General features: G+C 37.3%; 3 protein-coding genes across 10 annotated transcripts; 1 reads left to right on the forward strand and 2 right to left on the reverse strand.

The window, feature by feature from the left end:
- Window positions 1–259: 259 nt before the first annotated feature.
- Window positions 260–4,468, forward strand: LOC105772518 (uncharacterized). Of its 2 annotated transcripts, none has more exons than XM_012593809.2 (6): window positions 260–613; window positions 2,148–3,356; window positions 3,489–3,539; window positions 3,605–3,703; window positions 3,814–3,978; window positions 4,069–4,468. In XM_012593809.2, exons 2-6 carry the CDS (start codon window positions 2,172–2,174, stop codon window positions 4,225–4,227), a joined length of 1,659 nt encoding a protein of 552 aa, XP_012449263.1. In that variant the 5' UTR covers window positions 260–613; window positions 2,148–2,171; the 3' UTR covers window positions 4,228–4,468. The 2 variants fall into 2 exon arrangements, with proteins under 2 accessions (XP_012449263.1, XP_012449265.1); XM_012593811.2 differs by lacking the exon at window positions 260–613 and adding an exon at window positions 1,124–1,311.
- A 374-nt stretch (window positions 4,469–4,842) lies between these two features.
- LOC105772520 (uncharacterized) lies at window positions 4,843–8,725 on the reverse strand. Of its 6 annotated transcripts, none has more exons than XM_012593816.2 (5): window positions 8,491–8,725; window positions 6,122–8,283; window positions 5,663–5,712; window positions 5,534–5,578; window positions 4,843–5,055 (listed from the first exon to the last, which is right to left on the reverse strand). In XM_012593816.2, exon 2 carries the CDS (start codon window positions 7,786–7,788, stop codon window positions 6,544–6,546), a length of 1,245 nt encoding a protein of 414 aa, XP_012449270.2. In that variant the 5' UTR covers window positions 7,789–8,283; window positions 8,491–8,725; the 3' UTR covers window positions 4,843–5,055; window positions 5,534–5,578; window positions 5,663–5,712; window positions 6,122–6,543. The 6 variants fall into 6 exon arrangements, with proteins under 6 accessions (XP_012449270.2, XP_012449269.2, XP_012449268.2 ...); XM_012593815.2 differs by having other exon boundaries at window positions 4,843–5,102; XM_012593814.2 differs by having other exon boundaries at window positions 4,843–5,578.
- Window positions 8,726–9,667: 942 nt separating this feature from the next.
- On the reverse strand, window positions 9,668–15,689 carry LOC105772517 (plasma membrane ATPase 4). 2 transcript variants are annotated; one of them, XM_012593808.2, is made up of 16 exons: window positions 15,401–15,688; window positions 13,951–14,070; window positions 13,628–13,864; window positions 12,785–13,546; window positions 12,572–12,694; window positions 12,377–12,481; window positions 12,146–12,290; window positions 11,899–12,063; window positions 11,455–11,693; window positions 11,322–11,354; window positions 11,151–11,232; window positions 10,880–11,040; window positions 10,604–10,786; window positions 10,339–10,521; window positions 10,070–10,251; window positions 9,668–9,993 (listed from the first exon to the last, which is right to left on the reverse strand). In XM_012593808.2, exons 1-16 carry the CDS (start codon window positions 15,455–15,457, stop codon window positions 9,897–9,899), a joined length of 2,874 nt encoding a protein of 957 aa, XP_012449262.1. In that variant the 5' UTR covers window positions 15,458–15,688; the 3' UTR covers window positions 9,668–9,896. The 2 variants fall into 2 exon arrangements, with proteins under 2 accessions (XP_012449262.1, XP_012449261.1); XM_012593807.2 differs by having other exon boundaries at window positions 10,604–11,040; window positions 15,401–15,689.
- Window positions 15,690–16,186: the final 497 nt, after the last annotated feature.

A 16,186-nucleotide genomic window follows, 5' to 3' on the forward strand; every position in this document is an offset into this window, starting at 1 on the left:
ATATCATAGAAAATGGATGCAGTATTTACTACTTCGATTGTGAGGGTTAAAAAACCAGAAAGTATCAACTTACACACATAATAGAAAGATTTTGTATGCAAATTATCCAAAAAATAAACACAAGGGAAGAGAAAAGGAAAGAAGGGGCGGGGGGATAGGGTCCTCAGCTGTTGCTGTTGAAATGGGGATTTGGGGTGTGGGGTTAGGGATTCTATTCCTTTCCCTCCACAAATTCTCTTCCCCCATTTCTGAATTTTTTGGCGTTCGCATTGCTTTTGCCTTCATTATTTATTTATTGAAAAAACAAAATAAAAAGGGGTTGAGTTTTGTAGAGGCGTTGATCTTTGACCGTCCATCCTGCCACTGTTGGGTTTTTGAATATTACCCATCACCAATTTCCATTGTTACTTTCCTCTCAACTTTCACTATATAACCAATTAAAAATAAAGATTAGGATTTTGGTTGGCAATTGGTAATTGCAGGCAGCTTTGGGTCTTCTTTCCTATCATTTCATGCTCGTTTATTTCATAGCATCCACTTCTTCTTCTTCTTCTTTTATCACTTGAAAACTTTCAAATTATCAAAGGGAGAAGACAGAGGGAGAACCAAACAGGTAGGACATGATGATTGCCTTCCCTTTCTTATTTAACCTCCTTTAGTTTCTCTTTTTCACACAACACCCACAATTTTATCGTCTTTCGTAACCCCCTTGAAGAAACAAAAATCTGGCCATTAAAAGTCTTTGCTTTTCTTGAGAAGAAAAAAAAAAAGGATCTTTGATTTGATGGAATTTTGTTTTCTTATAATTTAAAAAGAATGATTACTCTACTTTGTTGGTTCTGCTTTCCAAGAAAATTTTGGTAATCGAGTCTCTCGAATTTGTGTGTGTGGTGGGTTGGAACTTAGAAGGGATGGATGGATGAACTAGATGGAAGAAATCTTCAAATCTTTTATTAAAATTTTTGGTTGGTTTCCTATTCTCTACTCCACTTTTTAAGCTTAATTTGGTTTTTGAACCCTTAAATCACGGATAAAGTCTCTTTTATTTTTAGGAAAATGAAAAAAAATAAATAATAAAAATTATTGTGTGGAGAATAATTCAATCAAATGAAAATGAAAAACCCAAAGTGAGAGAGAGACCCACTTTTGTTGGGGATCAATTACAAAATACTGGACCATGTGACCATCTACCCTCTCCTTTTCTTTTGCTTCCCTTTTTTCTCTTCATATTTACTTTTGGTTTTACGGAAAGAAAACAATAACCCAGAGGCTCTTTCTTTTCTGAAAATGTTTGCTCCTTCTATAACATAGGTGTTCAATTCTTTTATTTCTTTAATGTCCTTCTTCCTCTTTTATGTGTATATTGATTCAATACTTGAGGTGGTTTTAGTTCTTTTAATTCATTCTGGTCTCTCTCTTTGTGAATTCAAACTATGCTATGCGATTCTAGATTAATTTGTTTTTGATGGGAAGAGAACTGAAATTTTTACCCTTTGGTGAATAACCCTAGAATTGGGTTTGGTGAAATTTTTACTTTGTTAATGGTTTCCTAGGATTTAAATAGGTTGCAAAACTCTTTATCTATATGGTTCCATATTGGAGTAGCCTTGAACTATTGTTACTTGTTACTGTCTTTTGGGGATTTCTTTGCATTGATTGATTGTGATTATGTTAATGGCACACATATTCTAGGTTGAGTAAGTTATAGAAGTTTTCAAGTAAATGATTTGAGGTACTGAATTCGGTTTTTGTGTGGAAAAAAGGCCAAGTCATATTGAAGTTGGATTTTTGCATCAACATTTGCATTCATGTTTCTTGTTTTTCTATCTGTTATGTTAATTTGGGGTTGAAGTTTGAGAAATGGTTTTTGTTTGCAAACTTTTTAACTTTTTATCGAAAGTGGTATCGAGAATAGTTGTCCAAAACAAAGTAACATTGTTGTCCAATTTGTGTTAATGGGATGCTTAAAGAGGCAATGTTTCTAATGATTGTGATCTCTCCAATGGATCGTGTCAAGTTCCTGCAGTATACATGCTGTGTATGCTTGCAACTATGGTTTTTAGGTTAAATTTTTTTGATCGTGTCAAGTTATGTTATGGTGGAGATTTCTATCATTGCCTGATAAATTTATGTTGATGTATTTGCAGATATAAAGGATACTTGTTATCTAGATGGATGGATATACTGGTAAAAGAGCTGTTGATGGGCCTGTTGTACATGGCAAGGGATCGGGTCGCATCTTGAAGGACCATGTTAATAACCGAGAACGAAATGCTCAGTTTTGCAACCGAATCGGATGCAGTGGTAGGCTGAACTCCTCGAAAGGTACTCCGAATGGCTGCTCGGATAAAGCCAAATCTGCAAGGTCTTCTTACCACTCTTCATCAAGTGGAAAGGAAGTGATTGGAAATTCCTCTAGGGTATCCTCTGTAATTAGCAATACTAGAAAATCCTCTACGAATCCTCAGAAAAAGCTTCCATCTCATCTGGAAACAGATTCATCTGAAACTAGTAGCATTCAGGACGAGCCAGAAGTGTCTGAGCTCATACCTCCACCAGGAAAGATTCAAAGAGGTCTGCATCATGAAGCTGAGGATGCTGATTCTAGGGATGTTACAGTGATGGAAGTGGGAAGCTCTAGTGTAGTGTCAAATGCGAGACCAAGGAGAAAATTTATTCAGAGAGCTGGGTTGGGCAACCAGGAGACTCTGGCCAGTCCATCTGTTACTTCGGCATCTCAAAGTGCTTCCCAGGCATCTCGTTCCAACACAAGCAAGTATGGTTTGAGAAATCTAAGATGTAGCTCTATTTCTGATGTTGTCCTGACGGGTTGTTCGTCCTCAGATTCAAGCCTTAGCAAAAAGAAAGACATGGTAAAAAAGAGGAACTCTGATGAAGAGGCTAGTTCCTCAGCCAGGGGGAAAAAGTTGAGTGGGTCATCTTTGGAGGGGCGAAACAACAGTTCTGGCCATGGTGTTTCTATTTCTGATTCAAGACGAGCCAGGAATTGGCCTCCTAACAGGGACAGCACTGTCGCTTCTTCAGTTAGGACTCGGAGGTCAAACAGTAGTTATGTTAGAGGCAGACCTCCTAACCAAACAAATGGAAATAGTTTAAGTTTGAACCAGTCCCCCGTAGTCATGCCGCTAGTTCCTCAATCTGATATACCTAACGATTTGAATGCTCCTGTTTCCACAGAAACTGTCTCCACTCTTGTTAGTCCTTATAGTCAAGCAGGTAGTATAAGTGAGGGTTTGCACAGTATCATGCAGTCTAGTCCTTCAGAAGTTGGCGTTAACCGCACCTTAGTGAACCAAGATAGCTTCCGGCGCTACAATATGGATGGTATTGCAGAGGTATATTAACAGTATATCTCAGCCTGCAGTCCTAGCTCAGATTTAGAACTTTCTCATTTTTCATTGTTTCTTTGTTGCAATTAGCTTTTACCCATTAATATGTCTCAAATCATCTGTTCCATGTTTGTGCAGGTATTATTAGCACTTCAGAGGATCGAACAAGATGAAGAGTTGACATATGAGGTACCTAGTCTCGAACCGTCGTGCTTTGCCTGGATCTTTTGCTGATTTATGTTCCTGTGTTGCAGCAATTACTTGTTCTAGAGACCAGCTTGTTCCTTAATGGCCTAGACTTTTATGACCAGCATAGAGACATGAGACTGGATATAGATAATATGTCATATGAGGTTTGTTTTTGTTTTGCTATGTCAGTGCTAAGTATATATGTTTTATTTTCCGGGTTACATGCTTGTTAAAGTTGAACCACACCGTAAGCTTTATGCTGCTATCATGACAGGAATTACTAGCTCTAGAAGAGAGGATGGGTAATGTGAGCACTGGGCTATCGGAAGAAGCATTGTCGAAATGCCTCAAAAAAAGTATCTATGACACGGCATCTTCGGAGTTTGCAAATGTGAGCTATGAGGGTGAAAAGGATGATGTAAAATGCAGTATATGTCAGGTACTTTTCCTATATTACTTTCCACTATCATGCTTTTTCATTTCTTCTACTCATCTATGTATGGAATGGGATGATTTTGCACATTTGCAGGAAGAGTACGTGAATGGAGATGAAGTAGGGAGGTTGCAGTGCGAGCATAGGTATCACGTGGCATGCGTACAGCAGTGGCTGCGGGTGAAGAACTGGTGCCCTATCTGCAAAGCATCATCAGAGAAGCCACACAATCTTCTTCATTCACCTCATGATTGAGGAACAGCCAAAGAAAGAAGGCAAAGAGGCTCTTCTTCTTTTGTACAAATTGATGGCTTCTCTTGGGTATTACTATTATTATTTTTTAAATTAAAATTTATTTTTATGATCATTATGATGTAAATATCAAATCAAAAACCCATTATTAAGTCAAGTCAGTCAAACTAATAAACCAGGTGCTAATTGTTTCAGCACTGGAACTCTCATTCCCTTATAAATGAAATGCGAATCAAATTACACACTGCTGTTGTTGAACATGATGATGATGCTCTTTTGGATTTCTGGTAAAAGTGTGTTAGGTGCAGGATGGATGTGCTTATTTTTCATCCCCTCCATAAATGCAAAAGCAAGGAAGCTTTTGCTGATGTGTGAAGAGTTGGGGGTAAACACTTTAACAACGATACAGGATCTTATGTGACAGTGACGGCTACTTTCTGTTTCTACTTGGTCTGTTTGGTACCCAGTGAGTAATGCAATGTACAAAGGCTTTATTGATTGGTTGGTTTCAAGCCTTCTTTCATTTTCATTGGTTTCCTTTAACTGCATTTTTCAGCTTTTGATTTGGTGGCATTGGAGACATGGGTGGGGTTTACATCAAATAGGAATAATGGAAGGTAGCAGCAAATCTTAACATGCATTAAATATAACCAACGGAAGTAGGTTCCTTCCTTATCTATGAACCACACAACATTCTCTCTTAATGAAAAGAGCATGGTTGAACACAAACTTCAGTACAAATGTTTATATGGCAGGCTAACTACATATTTAACAATATTGCAATGAGTTCCAATGTTTTTCTTCTCAACTTCATGCCTCATCTCTTCTCATCTTCAAAGTTGAGGTAAATGTACATATGAATTAGGCACACTGGACATCTGTTTAATGAGTTCCAATAATAATCATAATAAACGAATGAAATAGTGGAGAACACTAATGTTATAAGTCAAACATAGGAACAACATAATAAAAAAAACTATCTATGAACTTACCATCACCAACTTGTGTGATAATGCAAATATACTAAGCAACAGGTTTCCAGTTTTTTGGTTAAGATTGTACTGAGTGGTAAATATATAATAATGAAATATCCCACTCTAATTAGCTTAAAACATAAAAACTCCAAAATCAGGCCAACAAAATATAGCATCTGCATGTTATAAATTACTTGAGTAGTTCTACCGCAAAATTAATGTCCTCGTATCTACAACAGAGTGCAAGTCCAAGAAATGCTCTAAAAAGCACCAACAAGTAAACGTGAACAAGTGTTGGTACAAAATTTTTATTATCCAAATCGAGAAACTTTTACCTCTTTAATCACAAGCAATCCATTTCATCTACAAATGCCCGTTGCCTGTTCCAGATAGTCACACATCATATTGTAAGACTTAATCCACAGAATACTTGCAGATAAATAGCAAGAATTCTGCAAACCAACCTTGCATGATGGTTTTGCAGAGACCAAATTATCCTCACTTACAGAGATACCTGACATATGTAAGCTCAATAAGAAACTCATTTAGGTTGATACAGTAATTAGCCTGAGACCAAGTACTCAACAAGCAATATAGAAATAGCAAAATAAAACTAGAGAAAAGGTAATATTGTACATATCCGATCAACAATCAAGAAAGTAATATGACCACTATGAAAACTGTATGCCCCAAAATCTAGTCAATGACAATTTATTAGATAGCAAGTCAAACTCCACTAGAGCACAGAATTGGAGCATAGCAACTAGAATTTTCAGCCTTTGTTGAGTGGAAGTATCTAGATATAAAACACCATGGACAGTTTAATGGATGCTGATTTGTTATTAATAATGGAACTCAACAAATTCTCAGATTCTAAAATTACATACAGAGCAACACTGCAGCTCTTACGTAAGTAAATTTACCTTTCAACAAGCTGCAAAACAGTTTTCCTGCAAAATTTTCTTAGATTTCCTCCTTGTTGGCTGTAATTTACAAGAAAAGCCTGAGATCCGTTGAGATGGCAGAAGACAGCCAAAATAATGCTAATTGTACAACAGAGCAACCGGTTGTCAGCACTTCTTTTGCAAGCACCTTATCTCAGTTGCTCAAAAATAATTTCCTGATCCATCCTGGTTCTGTGGCAGGGGTATACGCCTCCCCACACTATAACACATAACTTTATCTTGCAAAGGCCAGAGCTTTATGCTACCGAGCAGCATTTGGTTAGTGTCAGCGATGGAAAAGAACTGGGACCTTCACTGATCAATATTTGTTGAGAACATTGAACCAGAATGAATACATCTAATCACAGCTTCAGGATAAACAAAATTTTGCAGGGCATTCACTATTCAAAAGAATGCATACAAATTTTCTCCAGTAGTACTGGCCAATCTTCACCCAGCTGCAGCGGATTTAGCTCCATTGCCACTTTAAAATCAAGCAAAGATATCAAGCAGCACTGCCCAGGTTCCTGCAAAACTTCTATGGGCCCAGAGCTACTCTGCATATGCAAGTGATTACTTGGCCACATACCATTCATAAGCTTGCCTTGAGGCAGCGACTTGTGAGCAGAGTGCTTCTTCACTTCATGTGTAGACTTTGATCCCACCAGATCTACACATGATCTAATGAGTTTCTTTAAGTATACATCCAACATGTTATTCAGCATACTAGCACATTCGACAGAAACTCCTCCAAGGCCCTGTGCTGCTGCGATCTGCTCCATACGTTTCTTCAATGTCTTGATATCGTATAAGCCACCACTGTCATAGTAGCTAATGAAGTCACTACTGCCTGCCACTGCCAGAGCCTTGCGGGCCCCACCAACACTAGCTGAGCAAAATGGAATCCCAAGTGGTGCGAGCAGAGGACTTCTAGAAAGATCAATTTGGTTAGCTTGCTCCACCTCTTGCCCATCTTCAACAACGGCTCCTACAGCCTGACCTTTACCAGGCACCCTTGGTTTTTCTGCAGAGTGCACCAGACCTCTTACAATTTCAGGCAGCTCAGCAACTGCTTGAAGATGCTGCACTGGTCTCTGATAATCATAAGGAGTCAAATCACCATTTTCGATACCCAACTTACTGACATTGTCTTCCATCCCCATTGAATGATGTGAAACACTCTCAGCCTTCCCACTTGGCCCGAGTGGGCTTGGTCTATCCCTTGGCTTTCTATCCCGTATTCCAGACCTAGCCTTTCGTGGGGATGACACTGGAAAAACCCCATTTGACCAAATGTCTGCATTTTGATTGTGGTTGGGAACAAGGGATCCAGACACTTCATGTGCATCTTCTCTACCAGGAGACCTCTCCACAGTTTGTATCAAAGATTTCACGGGACCCGGTGGTGGAGTCTTAGCCTGACATGCATTTTTCAAGATTGAACGTATCAACTGATTATGCAGTGACAGATTCTGCCTCCCAATAATGCGGTAACACGACTTATCAAACTCGCATTTACTGAGCTTCTGACTTAAAAACCTACTCAAATTATAAAAGTACCTTTTTGACCTCTCAGCTCCAATCTTCTTCACTATCTGAGCTTTCAGTTCACCTAAGTCAATTCTGGAGCCCTGCTGGGATTGCATTGCTCGATAAACAGATTCCTACACCATTCACAGAACTACAAAACCACTGAAACCCGTTTCCAAACCCAATTTACAGTTTTCTCCAACACCAAACAAGTCCAAATCCTCTTTGCATACCTTACAATGCCAACCAAACTCTCAGTCTATGCATATAGAAAGTAAAGCAGTAAGCCTGAAAATCCTAGAGAGAGACCAAAAAATAAAAAAAAAGAACCCAAGAGTTTCCAAGGTGGATAGAATTATTGCAGTTTCCAAACATGCCGAAATTGACCCAAGTTGAAAGCATACAATGTAAACCCAAATCTCATTTTTGCAGAACCAAAACCCTAAGGATCAAACTCCACTTTAGTAGTTGATAGAAACCCCACTAAACAAAGCCGAAATTCCATAACGAATCAAAACCCTAGAGTTGGAATCAACGAAACTCAAAAGAAACAAGAGAGCGTCGTCTCAACCCCGCGAACCGTAAACTAAAATCACCGCAGCAATTAAAACCTACAAGATAATTTTTTTAATTATAGGCAATGAAAAAAGAGTTCGGAATTGAAAATATGAAGTTGGGAGGAATGAGATCAGTGGAGCTGGTAGGATAAGAGCAGAGCACAGTGCAGGAATTACAGAGGCAAAAAAGTAGAATGAACACCGAAAAACAAGCTCCAAAGCAATGAAAAAAATAGAAGGGTTAAAAGATTGATAGCTGACCTTGGACAACTTGCTTGAAGAATTGCATAGAAATCGAGTGCCACTGAGTTGTTGTTTAGGGGATGGATTGATGGCAGGCAGCCTCGATTTTTTTCTTCTTCTTTATTTACAATAATTTGTGTGTGTAATTGAGAATGACTGCATTTCCTCCCAAAATTTTCGAGCTTTCCCTTCTTCTTGATTTGGTATTATTATTTCAGCTCCTCTCTGTTTTGTTTTTGTGTTACTAGATCGATCGATCGCTAGCCCACTGCTGCTATTTTAGTTTCTATAAATGGTTTAATTTTCTTCCAGTCCTTGTAGTAGTTAGACTTTTGAAATTTAGTCTTTATTCTTTTAATTTTAGGATTTTAATCCCTCGGTAGATTTATAAATTAGCTTTCTGTTCGGATTAATACTCTCAAAAGGAAAGGAAAATAATCTTATTTGGATACTTAAAATTAGTAAAGAAAAGTGATGTAATTTTTGTATAAAGTTTTACCAATTTTTATTTAAATAAACAAATAATATTAAATATTTTTTTTTTGCAGTTATAAGTTTTTTAAGAAAAACCATGTTAAAAGTGATGAGGACAAACTATATACTCTACATTGTAAATGATTATAAAATTTTGTTTGATTTCCTTTCCTAATATTTCCACAAGTTGAGGTAAATTTTGAAGAAAAGAAAGGGATACTCAACTTGGTTAACTTTTTATAATTTGAATTAAAATTTTATCAATTTTCTTTCCCTCTAATTTCAATCCAAGTTCAATTGAAAACACAATTAATAGGCTCCCTTGTGAACTCATTCAAATTATCAATTGTCTAATTCAGACGATAAGAGAATAAATTCTTGACAGTAAAAGCAAAGGGACTAAATTTAAAAAATTATAAAGAGTACAGAGACTGAGGGCATAATTAGACGTATTAAAATCCTATTAAATGTATGTCTGTCTTCTTTATCGCTCTTTCTCATCCTGTTTTCTTTTTCTTCGAAAATTTATTTTCTATTTTGCAAATATTTGTTTTGAGAATTTGGGCTATAACATGCATATGTGAAACTGAAAAAAATCAAGAGTGGTAATTTCCTCCTGTTGTATTGGACTAGTTTAATGCTCATCCCCATTTACCAAGTTGGCCAGATAGCAGAATTGGGTTTGATGAAGCAAGGGTGTATGCATCAGACGATAAAAACGTTGAGCAAACAAAGAGCCTTGGATTAGATGATGTTATTAATTAACCTTTCTGCATTCCAAAAGAGGTAATCACAATGAATACAAATTCCGACATTTAGGAAAAAGGAAAATTATCCTAAATTTATACTACTACTATAAGCCGATTGATAACAATATTAATATCAATATCCGGGGTGATTGTTCGTCATTATAACTCCTTTTTTTCTTGGAGGGGAAATAACATCCATCTTTAAACGGTGTAATGCTGCTGAATGTTATCGATATCAAGCCCCTTGAGCTTAACCACTGATTCAACATGCCCCTTCAGTGTATTCAGCTCCCTCAGCCTACACCATGAAATCCCCATTTCATTAAACATCTCACTTCACATATTTTGCAAGAAAATATTATTAGATATCTCACCTTGCAACCTCAGCCCTGCGCTTGGCCTGCTCTGCGATTTCTGAAAGTTCCCTGTAACTGCTCCTTTCATTGAAAATGCTTGTGGTTTCAGGTGGTTGAAGGCCATGCAGAGTCCTCTGCGCAGCTGCCCATTGTGCTTCCCTTTCCTCTTTCCCGTAATCTTTCTTCGTAGTGAAGGCAGTCTGCAATGGTTTTCAATGAGACCCAAACATCAATCAAATCACCAAGAAATATAGGCAAATTTGCACAAAGGAGGACTCTAATCGTACCTTGTTCTCCAAAAGGTTATCCCAAGCCTTTCCACTAAGAACATAGCGGATTGCAAATTTGATAAAATCCAGTGGGATATAAGTCACCACACTGTATAGCCAGATTACACCAGCCCATCCCCAACCCATACCTTTAATCCTTGCAAACCCCCAGTCTGCATACACAGCTATTAAAGTGGCCACCTGCCAAAAATCAAAGTGGGTCATTTATAATCATAAAATTAGTTAAATAGATATCTTATACGATTTAGTTAAATTTTCTTACCAACTGAGCAACTAGAAAGGCACTGACTAGTAGAAGTCCAGGGCGTTCAAAGTAGGACCAGCTGCGAGACCTTGTGACAAAAATGAGGGCCTGACTCACAATACTAACTTGAAGGTATAAAGCTGCCATCATTTCTCTCTCACCATCAATACTATGCCTCAGTGATCTAACATTAAATGTGTTCTGAAATATAGGACATGGAAATATTGCAAACTTAAAAGAAATCTCACGAAAATATAATACATAAATAGGGGACATAGCAAAAGCTGTTCTTACCGAGAAGAAATTGGTGTCTTTCATTGCCCAGAAGAATATCACAGTCATTAGTGCTAAGTAACCTCCAAGCACAATGCCGGTTGAGAAAATCTCCTTGAGTTTCCAGCTGTCTGGCTGTGGAGATGGCTTCACTCTGTCCTTTGAAATTGTCATGATTGTACCTATAAATGTGATGATGATATGAATCAGATTCAAGACCATGATGGGTTGGTCCTGGTGAATTGTACAATAAGGCATAGTGATATAACAATTTGATAAAGGATCATCTCACCATCGTTCAGGATGGCGATAATTAAAACCATGAAGGGTGCAAAGTCGAACTTCCATATCAAGGCAATAAACATGAATCCAAACTGCCAAATGACAACGAAAAACTTAATCCATTTGTAAAAACATTTAGCATTACCAGTGTTCAAGTCTCAACAGGTCTTTATCCTCTTACCACAATACGGATGGTGATTGAAACTGCATAGATCTACAAAGTGAAGGAATAAGAGAAGAAAGGTTAGGGAAACTTGCACTGTTGATAAAAAACTGATAAAATGCAAGCGAAAGTAAGTAATGATATGACTAACAGTGTAGTTCTTCATTCTTTGGAAAATAGCCCTGCTGGTCAGTACTGCACTGATAATGACACTTAGCCCAGGTTCAGTAAGGACAATGTCTGAAGCACTTCGGGCAGCATCTGTAGCATCAGCAACAGCAATTCCAATGTCTGCCTTCTTTAAAGCAGGGGCATCATTGACACCATCTCCTGTCATACCACAAATATGTTTTCTCTCCTGTAGCCTCTTAACGATTTCATATTTGTGTTCTGTCATTGACATGAAAAGGAATTGTTAGGGGGGAAGAAACTTTAAGAGTAGCGGTCCTATAGAAAATAAATTTAATTAAACTTGTAAATAATTATCTAAATGTATCAAAGGTGCCTGGAAATGTGTTACATAGAGCACTTTCTTCAGAAAGCAAAAAATAGAAGCTGCCAACATTTTGTCAACAGGGTTGTTATTAAAACAGACCTGGAAACACTCCTGCAAATCCATCAGCCTTCTCAATCAATTCATCTATAGGAAGGGCAGCAATGGAAGCGTCCTTGTCTTGGCCCAGTAAAGAAGATGAAGGGTACATGTTTGTTCCCATTCCAAGCCTCCTGCCGGTTTCTTTGGCAATGGCAAGCTGATCCCCTGGGTGTCATAAAAATAATATAAAGATTACATCATGAAATTATAGACAATGTGGAATACTAATTAACTAGGCGAGTCTCACCAGTAATCATCTTAACATTCACTCCAAGGTTTAGAGCTCTTCTGATTGTTTCAGCACTATCATGCCTCGGTGGATCAAATAGTGGCAACAAGCCAATAAACTGCCACGGGGATCCAGGACTCTCTTTTGTTTTCTCAGGTATTTCCTGCAGAAATAGAAACAAACACAATATGATTACCCTGATTTACTTATCTAAACAACATGAAGGATGCGCAAGTTTAATTTTCTAACCTGTCTTGCAACAGCTAAAGATCGAAGTCCACGTTCAGCAAATTTATCAATAACTGAATGAACTTTTTTCCTGACATCATCTTTGCATTTGCAAAGATCTATAATCTATTTCAGAACATTGAAAGCATATAGGTTAGAAGTTACCTACCTAAAAATTTCAGAACTTGATATTCCAATATGGGAAAATGTAAGTACCTGCTCAGGTGCACCTTTGCTAGCACGGAGCCAGTTTCCATCAGAATCAATGTAGGTTAGAGCAGTTCTCTTGTCTACAGGGTTGAATGGTAGGAAGTGAATCTCTCGGACACCAGCACGTGCCTGGTCAATTATTATCCAAAAGGACTAAAGAATTCTTGAACCCAATCCTAAATATAATAGAAGAAAGACATGCAGAAAAGAATAATTTACCTCCTTTGGATCTGCAAGCATTCCTACAATTGCAGCATCAATAGCATCCTGATTTTCAGTCCTTGAAGCCCTTGTTGCATAAAGAATAACATGCTCTTTTTCGACTCCCTTTGTAAATACTTCAATGAGGTTTCTATCAACAGTAAGCTTGTTTAAAGTCAGAGTCCCAGTCTTATCACTGCAGAGAACGTCCATGCCAGCCATTTCCTCAATGGCTGTCATTCTCTTTGTGATAGCCCCTTGTTGAGAAAGCCTGTGGGAACCAATAGCCATGGTGACAGACAACACAGTGGGCATAGCAATTGGGATTCCACCAATCAAGAGAACTAGCATATTGTCAATTCCATCTCTATACTTGCGGTGCTGTATCGGGTACATAACTATTAGCTCAACGATTATTCCAACAGCAATTGAGCAAATGCAGAAATTACCAATGGCTGTAAGCACTTTCTGGAAATGCCCAACTTGATTGGTGCTGTCCACTAGGTGGGCAGCTTTACCAAAGAAGGTGTGAACACCAGTTGCAATAACAACTGCTTCTATTTCACCCTGTTTACATGTTGAGCCAGAAAATACTTCATCTGATGGATTCTTCGTAACAGGAAGAGACTCCCCAGTAAGAGCAGATTGATCAATCTTCAAAGGATCACCCTCTAGAAGACGAGCATCAGCAGGAACTATGTCTCCCAATTTAATAGTGATAATGTCCCCTGGAACTAGAATTGCTGCTTCTTGCTCACTCCATCGGCCATCTCTAAGTACCTATATTATGTTACAAGGACATGATTAAAATAAGACAGATGATTCGATGAACTGTTGGGTTGCTGAATGTATAATTTTCACCTTAGTTTTCGGAGCAAGATTAGCCATGAGAGCAGCTGCAGCGTTACCAGCATTATTTTCTTCAATAAAACTTATGGTGGAGTTGATGACCAACAAGACAATGATACCAACGAAGTCCTGCCAGTCCGGAGGCCTTCCATCACCATTTGCCAGGGCAATAGCCATTATAGCAGCAGCTTCCATGACCCATGACAAAGGGTTCCACATAAAACCCAAGAACTTGAGCACCTTGCTCTCCTGTTTGCAGAGTAGCGTACTATGTCATGCATAAATATACAAGCTGAAAATGTACGACTCATATGCAAGTGGTTTATGGCATGAACCTTTTTCTCCTCTAGTTTGTTTGGTCCAAAGACTTGAAGGCGATTGTTGCCTTCCTCGGTTGACAAGCCTTCCCTTGTACATTTCAGCTGCTCGAAAACTTCCTCAATAGGAATCCGTTCCTGTAACAAATTATCATTTAGCCAAACGACAGAAAATGCATTTACGGAGTATGTTTGTTGATTTTGGTTGTCATCCGTGCATGAACTGCAGATTATTATTGTCTTTAATCTCAAAATGAATTAAATAAATTTTCAATCAATTGCAGCTGAATAAAGATTTAACTGACCCAAGTTACTCCTACTCGTATGAATAGTTAAAAATTTCAAACATTTTACTATAGTTTATTTTTGTAGAGAAAATCCAAGAATCCACACCTATGTGAAATTGAAGCTGATCAAAGTGACCGACATGATTAAACAAACCAAAACCAAACACATAGGAGGGAATATTATTTTCTCAATTTGCAATTCAAAAAGCCGTATTAAAGTCAAAAAGCCCATCAATTTTGAAATAATTAATTTTAATAGTAATTTATTTAGGAAGAGGTGTAAGATTAGACATAATATGACCCTCTGATACGGCCATTCACACTGGTGAAAACCCTCACCAAAAGTTGTTAAAGAATTAGATACTTCTTCCCCCACCCCAATATTATAATAAAAAGGTACTTTATTATCTAATTCCAAAGGAAAAGTCAACTGAAATAATTCAAAAGCGGAAAACTCTATTTGCCCAACGGGAAGCACATATGTGAAATTAATAATAGCAAAATTATTTCACACGAGTTTTTAGACTAAATTTTTTTTTTAAATTAAAATTTTCACTGACCGTATATTAGATAATACTTTTAAAAATATCCTGATATTAATAACTTTTTTAAAGTTAATGACAAATATATGGTATGCGGAGAGTGACACGATGGAATGTCTATTTATGAGTGAGAAATATGGTAGAAAATCTTATCAGAAAGATATATAATATCGAGCTATTTAAATCGAAGAAAAAAAAAATATAGAATTAAGCTTTAAATATCATAAAAAGTAACGGCAAATCGTAACCAAGCGTGTCGCTAAAACATGTTTGGTGTGCACGAAAATCTTGAAGACGGAAGAAATAATATTATTTGAATCGTAAATCTTGACTCTTCATATACAAACAAAGGAAAACTAAGGAAATCATTTTTTTCACTCTGTCTGGCTAAAATTCATAAAATTTGAGAAAAAGCACCATTTGAATCACCCATGATAATGAACCCAAAAAAAAAAACACGCATGATGAAATCTTATCAGTTAACCAAAAAGTAATGGAAAGATTCCCCTGTTTCGATTGAAAATGGGAAACCAGATTCGAATATATATAAAATCGCTTTTCAGTGATAGAGAAAACCAAACACAAACCAGCGTGCATGTATTGGAATTAAAAAGATTTATGTGAAAGAAAAGAGAATACCAGATCAACGGACTCGTTTTTGATCTCCTCAAGACTGATGCCTTTTTCGCCTCCCATCTTCCAAGCTTAGTGGTTGAAGCAGCAGCCAGTAATGGAAGAAGGTATTGGAATTGTAAAAAATAAAGGAAACGCCAAAGAAACGCTTAAATACTCATACTCAGAGTAAAATAATAACAAAAATGTCTACGAAAAAAAATGAGAGACGTATCCCAGTTTTTTTTCTGACCTTTTGGGTATTAGAAACGTAAATGAATGGAGTGTGGGTTAGAGTTGGTGAGTTTATATAGGTGTTAAGTGAGGGAAGAGGAGGCTGCCCCTTGGGGATATATAGTAAGCCAAATGAAAAAAAGGAGAAGAGCACCAAGGAGGGTTGGGCGGTGGGACCCGCATGGGCTGGTCCTTCTTCTTGCCCGCTTTGACCCGCCACGCGCCGCTTCTTCTCTTTACTTCACTTCACACATTTGTCTCCCCAATCTCTAAGGACTTTTCCTATCCTCCCTTTTTCATTAACTTCAAGTTTATCTCTATAATATTCTTTTATCTTTCTTTAAATTAAAAGTTATGCATTTGAGTCTCTCTGATATATTAAAATTTGGATCTAACTCTAACATAATTCCCTCCATTTCTTTTTTATAATATTAATTTCTAAATTTGTATTGTGTTTTTATTTAGTGTAATTAGGATAAAGTAAATTGTTAAATATAATTAAAGTTACATGTACTTTGATTTAATGTGTAATTTGATATATAAAATTTTTATTATGGTTCAGATATATATATGAAACTT

Source organism: Gossypium raimondii, chromosome 6 (genome assembly GCF_025698545.1).
Source record: "Gossypium raimondii isolate GPD5lz chromosome 6, ASM2569854v1, whole genome shotgun sequence".
Classification (NCBI taxonomy): domain Eukaryota; kingdom Viridiplantae; phylum Streptophyta; class Magnoliopsida; order Malvales; family Malvaceae; genus Gossypium; species Gossypium raimondii.

Coding starts and splice junctions, on each gene's coding strand:
- LOC105772518 (XM_012593809.2), top strand. CDS start 2,172: ATGGATGGATATACTGGTAAAAGAGCTGTTGATGGGCCTGTTGTACAT. Junction 3,704..3,813: donor TAGATAATATGTCATATGAG/GTTTGTTTTTGT, acceptor CTATCATGACAG/GAATTACTAGCTCTAGAAGA. Junction 3,979..4,068: donor TAAAATGCAGTATATGTCAG/GTACTTTTCCTA, acceptor GCACATTTGCAG/GAAGAGTACGTGAATGGAGA.
- LOC105772520 (XM_012593816.2), bottom strand. CDS start 7,788: ATGCAATCCCAGCAGGGCTCCAGAATTGACTTAGGTGAACTGAAAGCT.
- LOC105772517 (XM_012593807.2), bottom strand. CDS start 15,457: ATGGGAGGCGAAAAAGGCATCAGTCTTGAGGAGATCAAAAACGAGTCC. Junction 13,547..13,627: donor ATCTTGCTCCGAAAACTAAG/GTGAAAATTATA, acceptor AACATAATATAG/GTACTTAGAGATGGCCGATG. Junction 11,694..11,898: donor ATTTGCAGGAGTGTTTCCAG/GTCTGTTTTAAT, acceptor TGTCAATGACAG/AACACAAATATGAAATCGTT.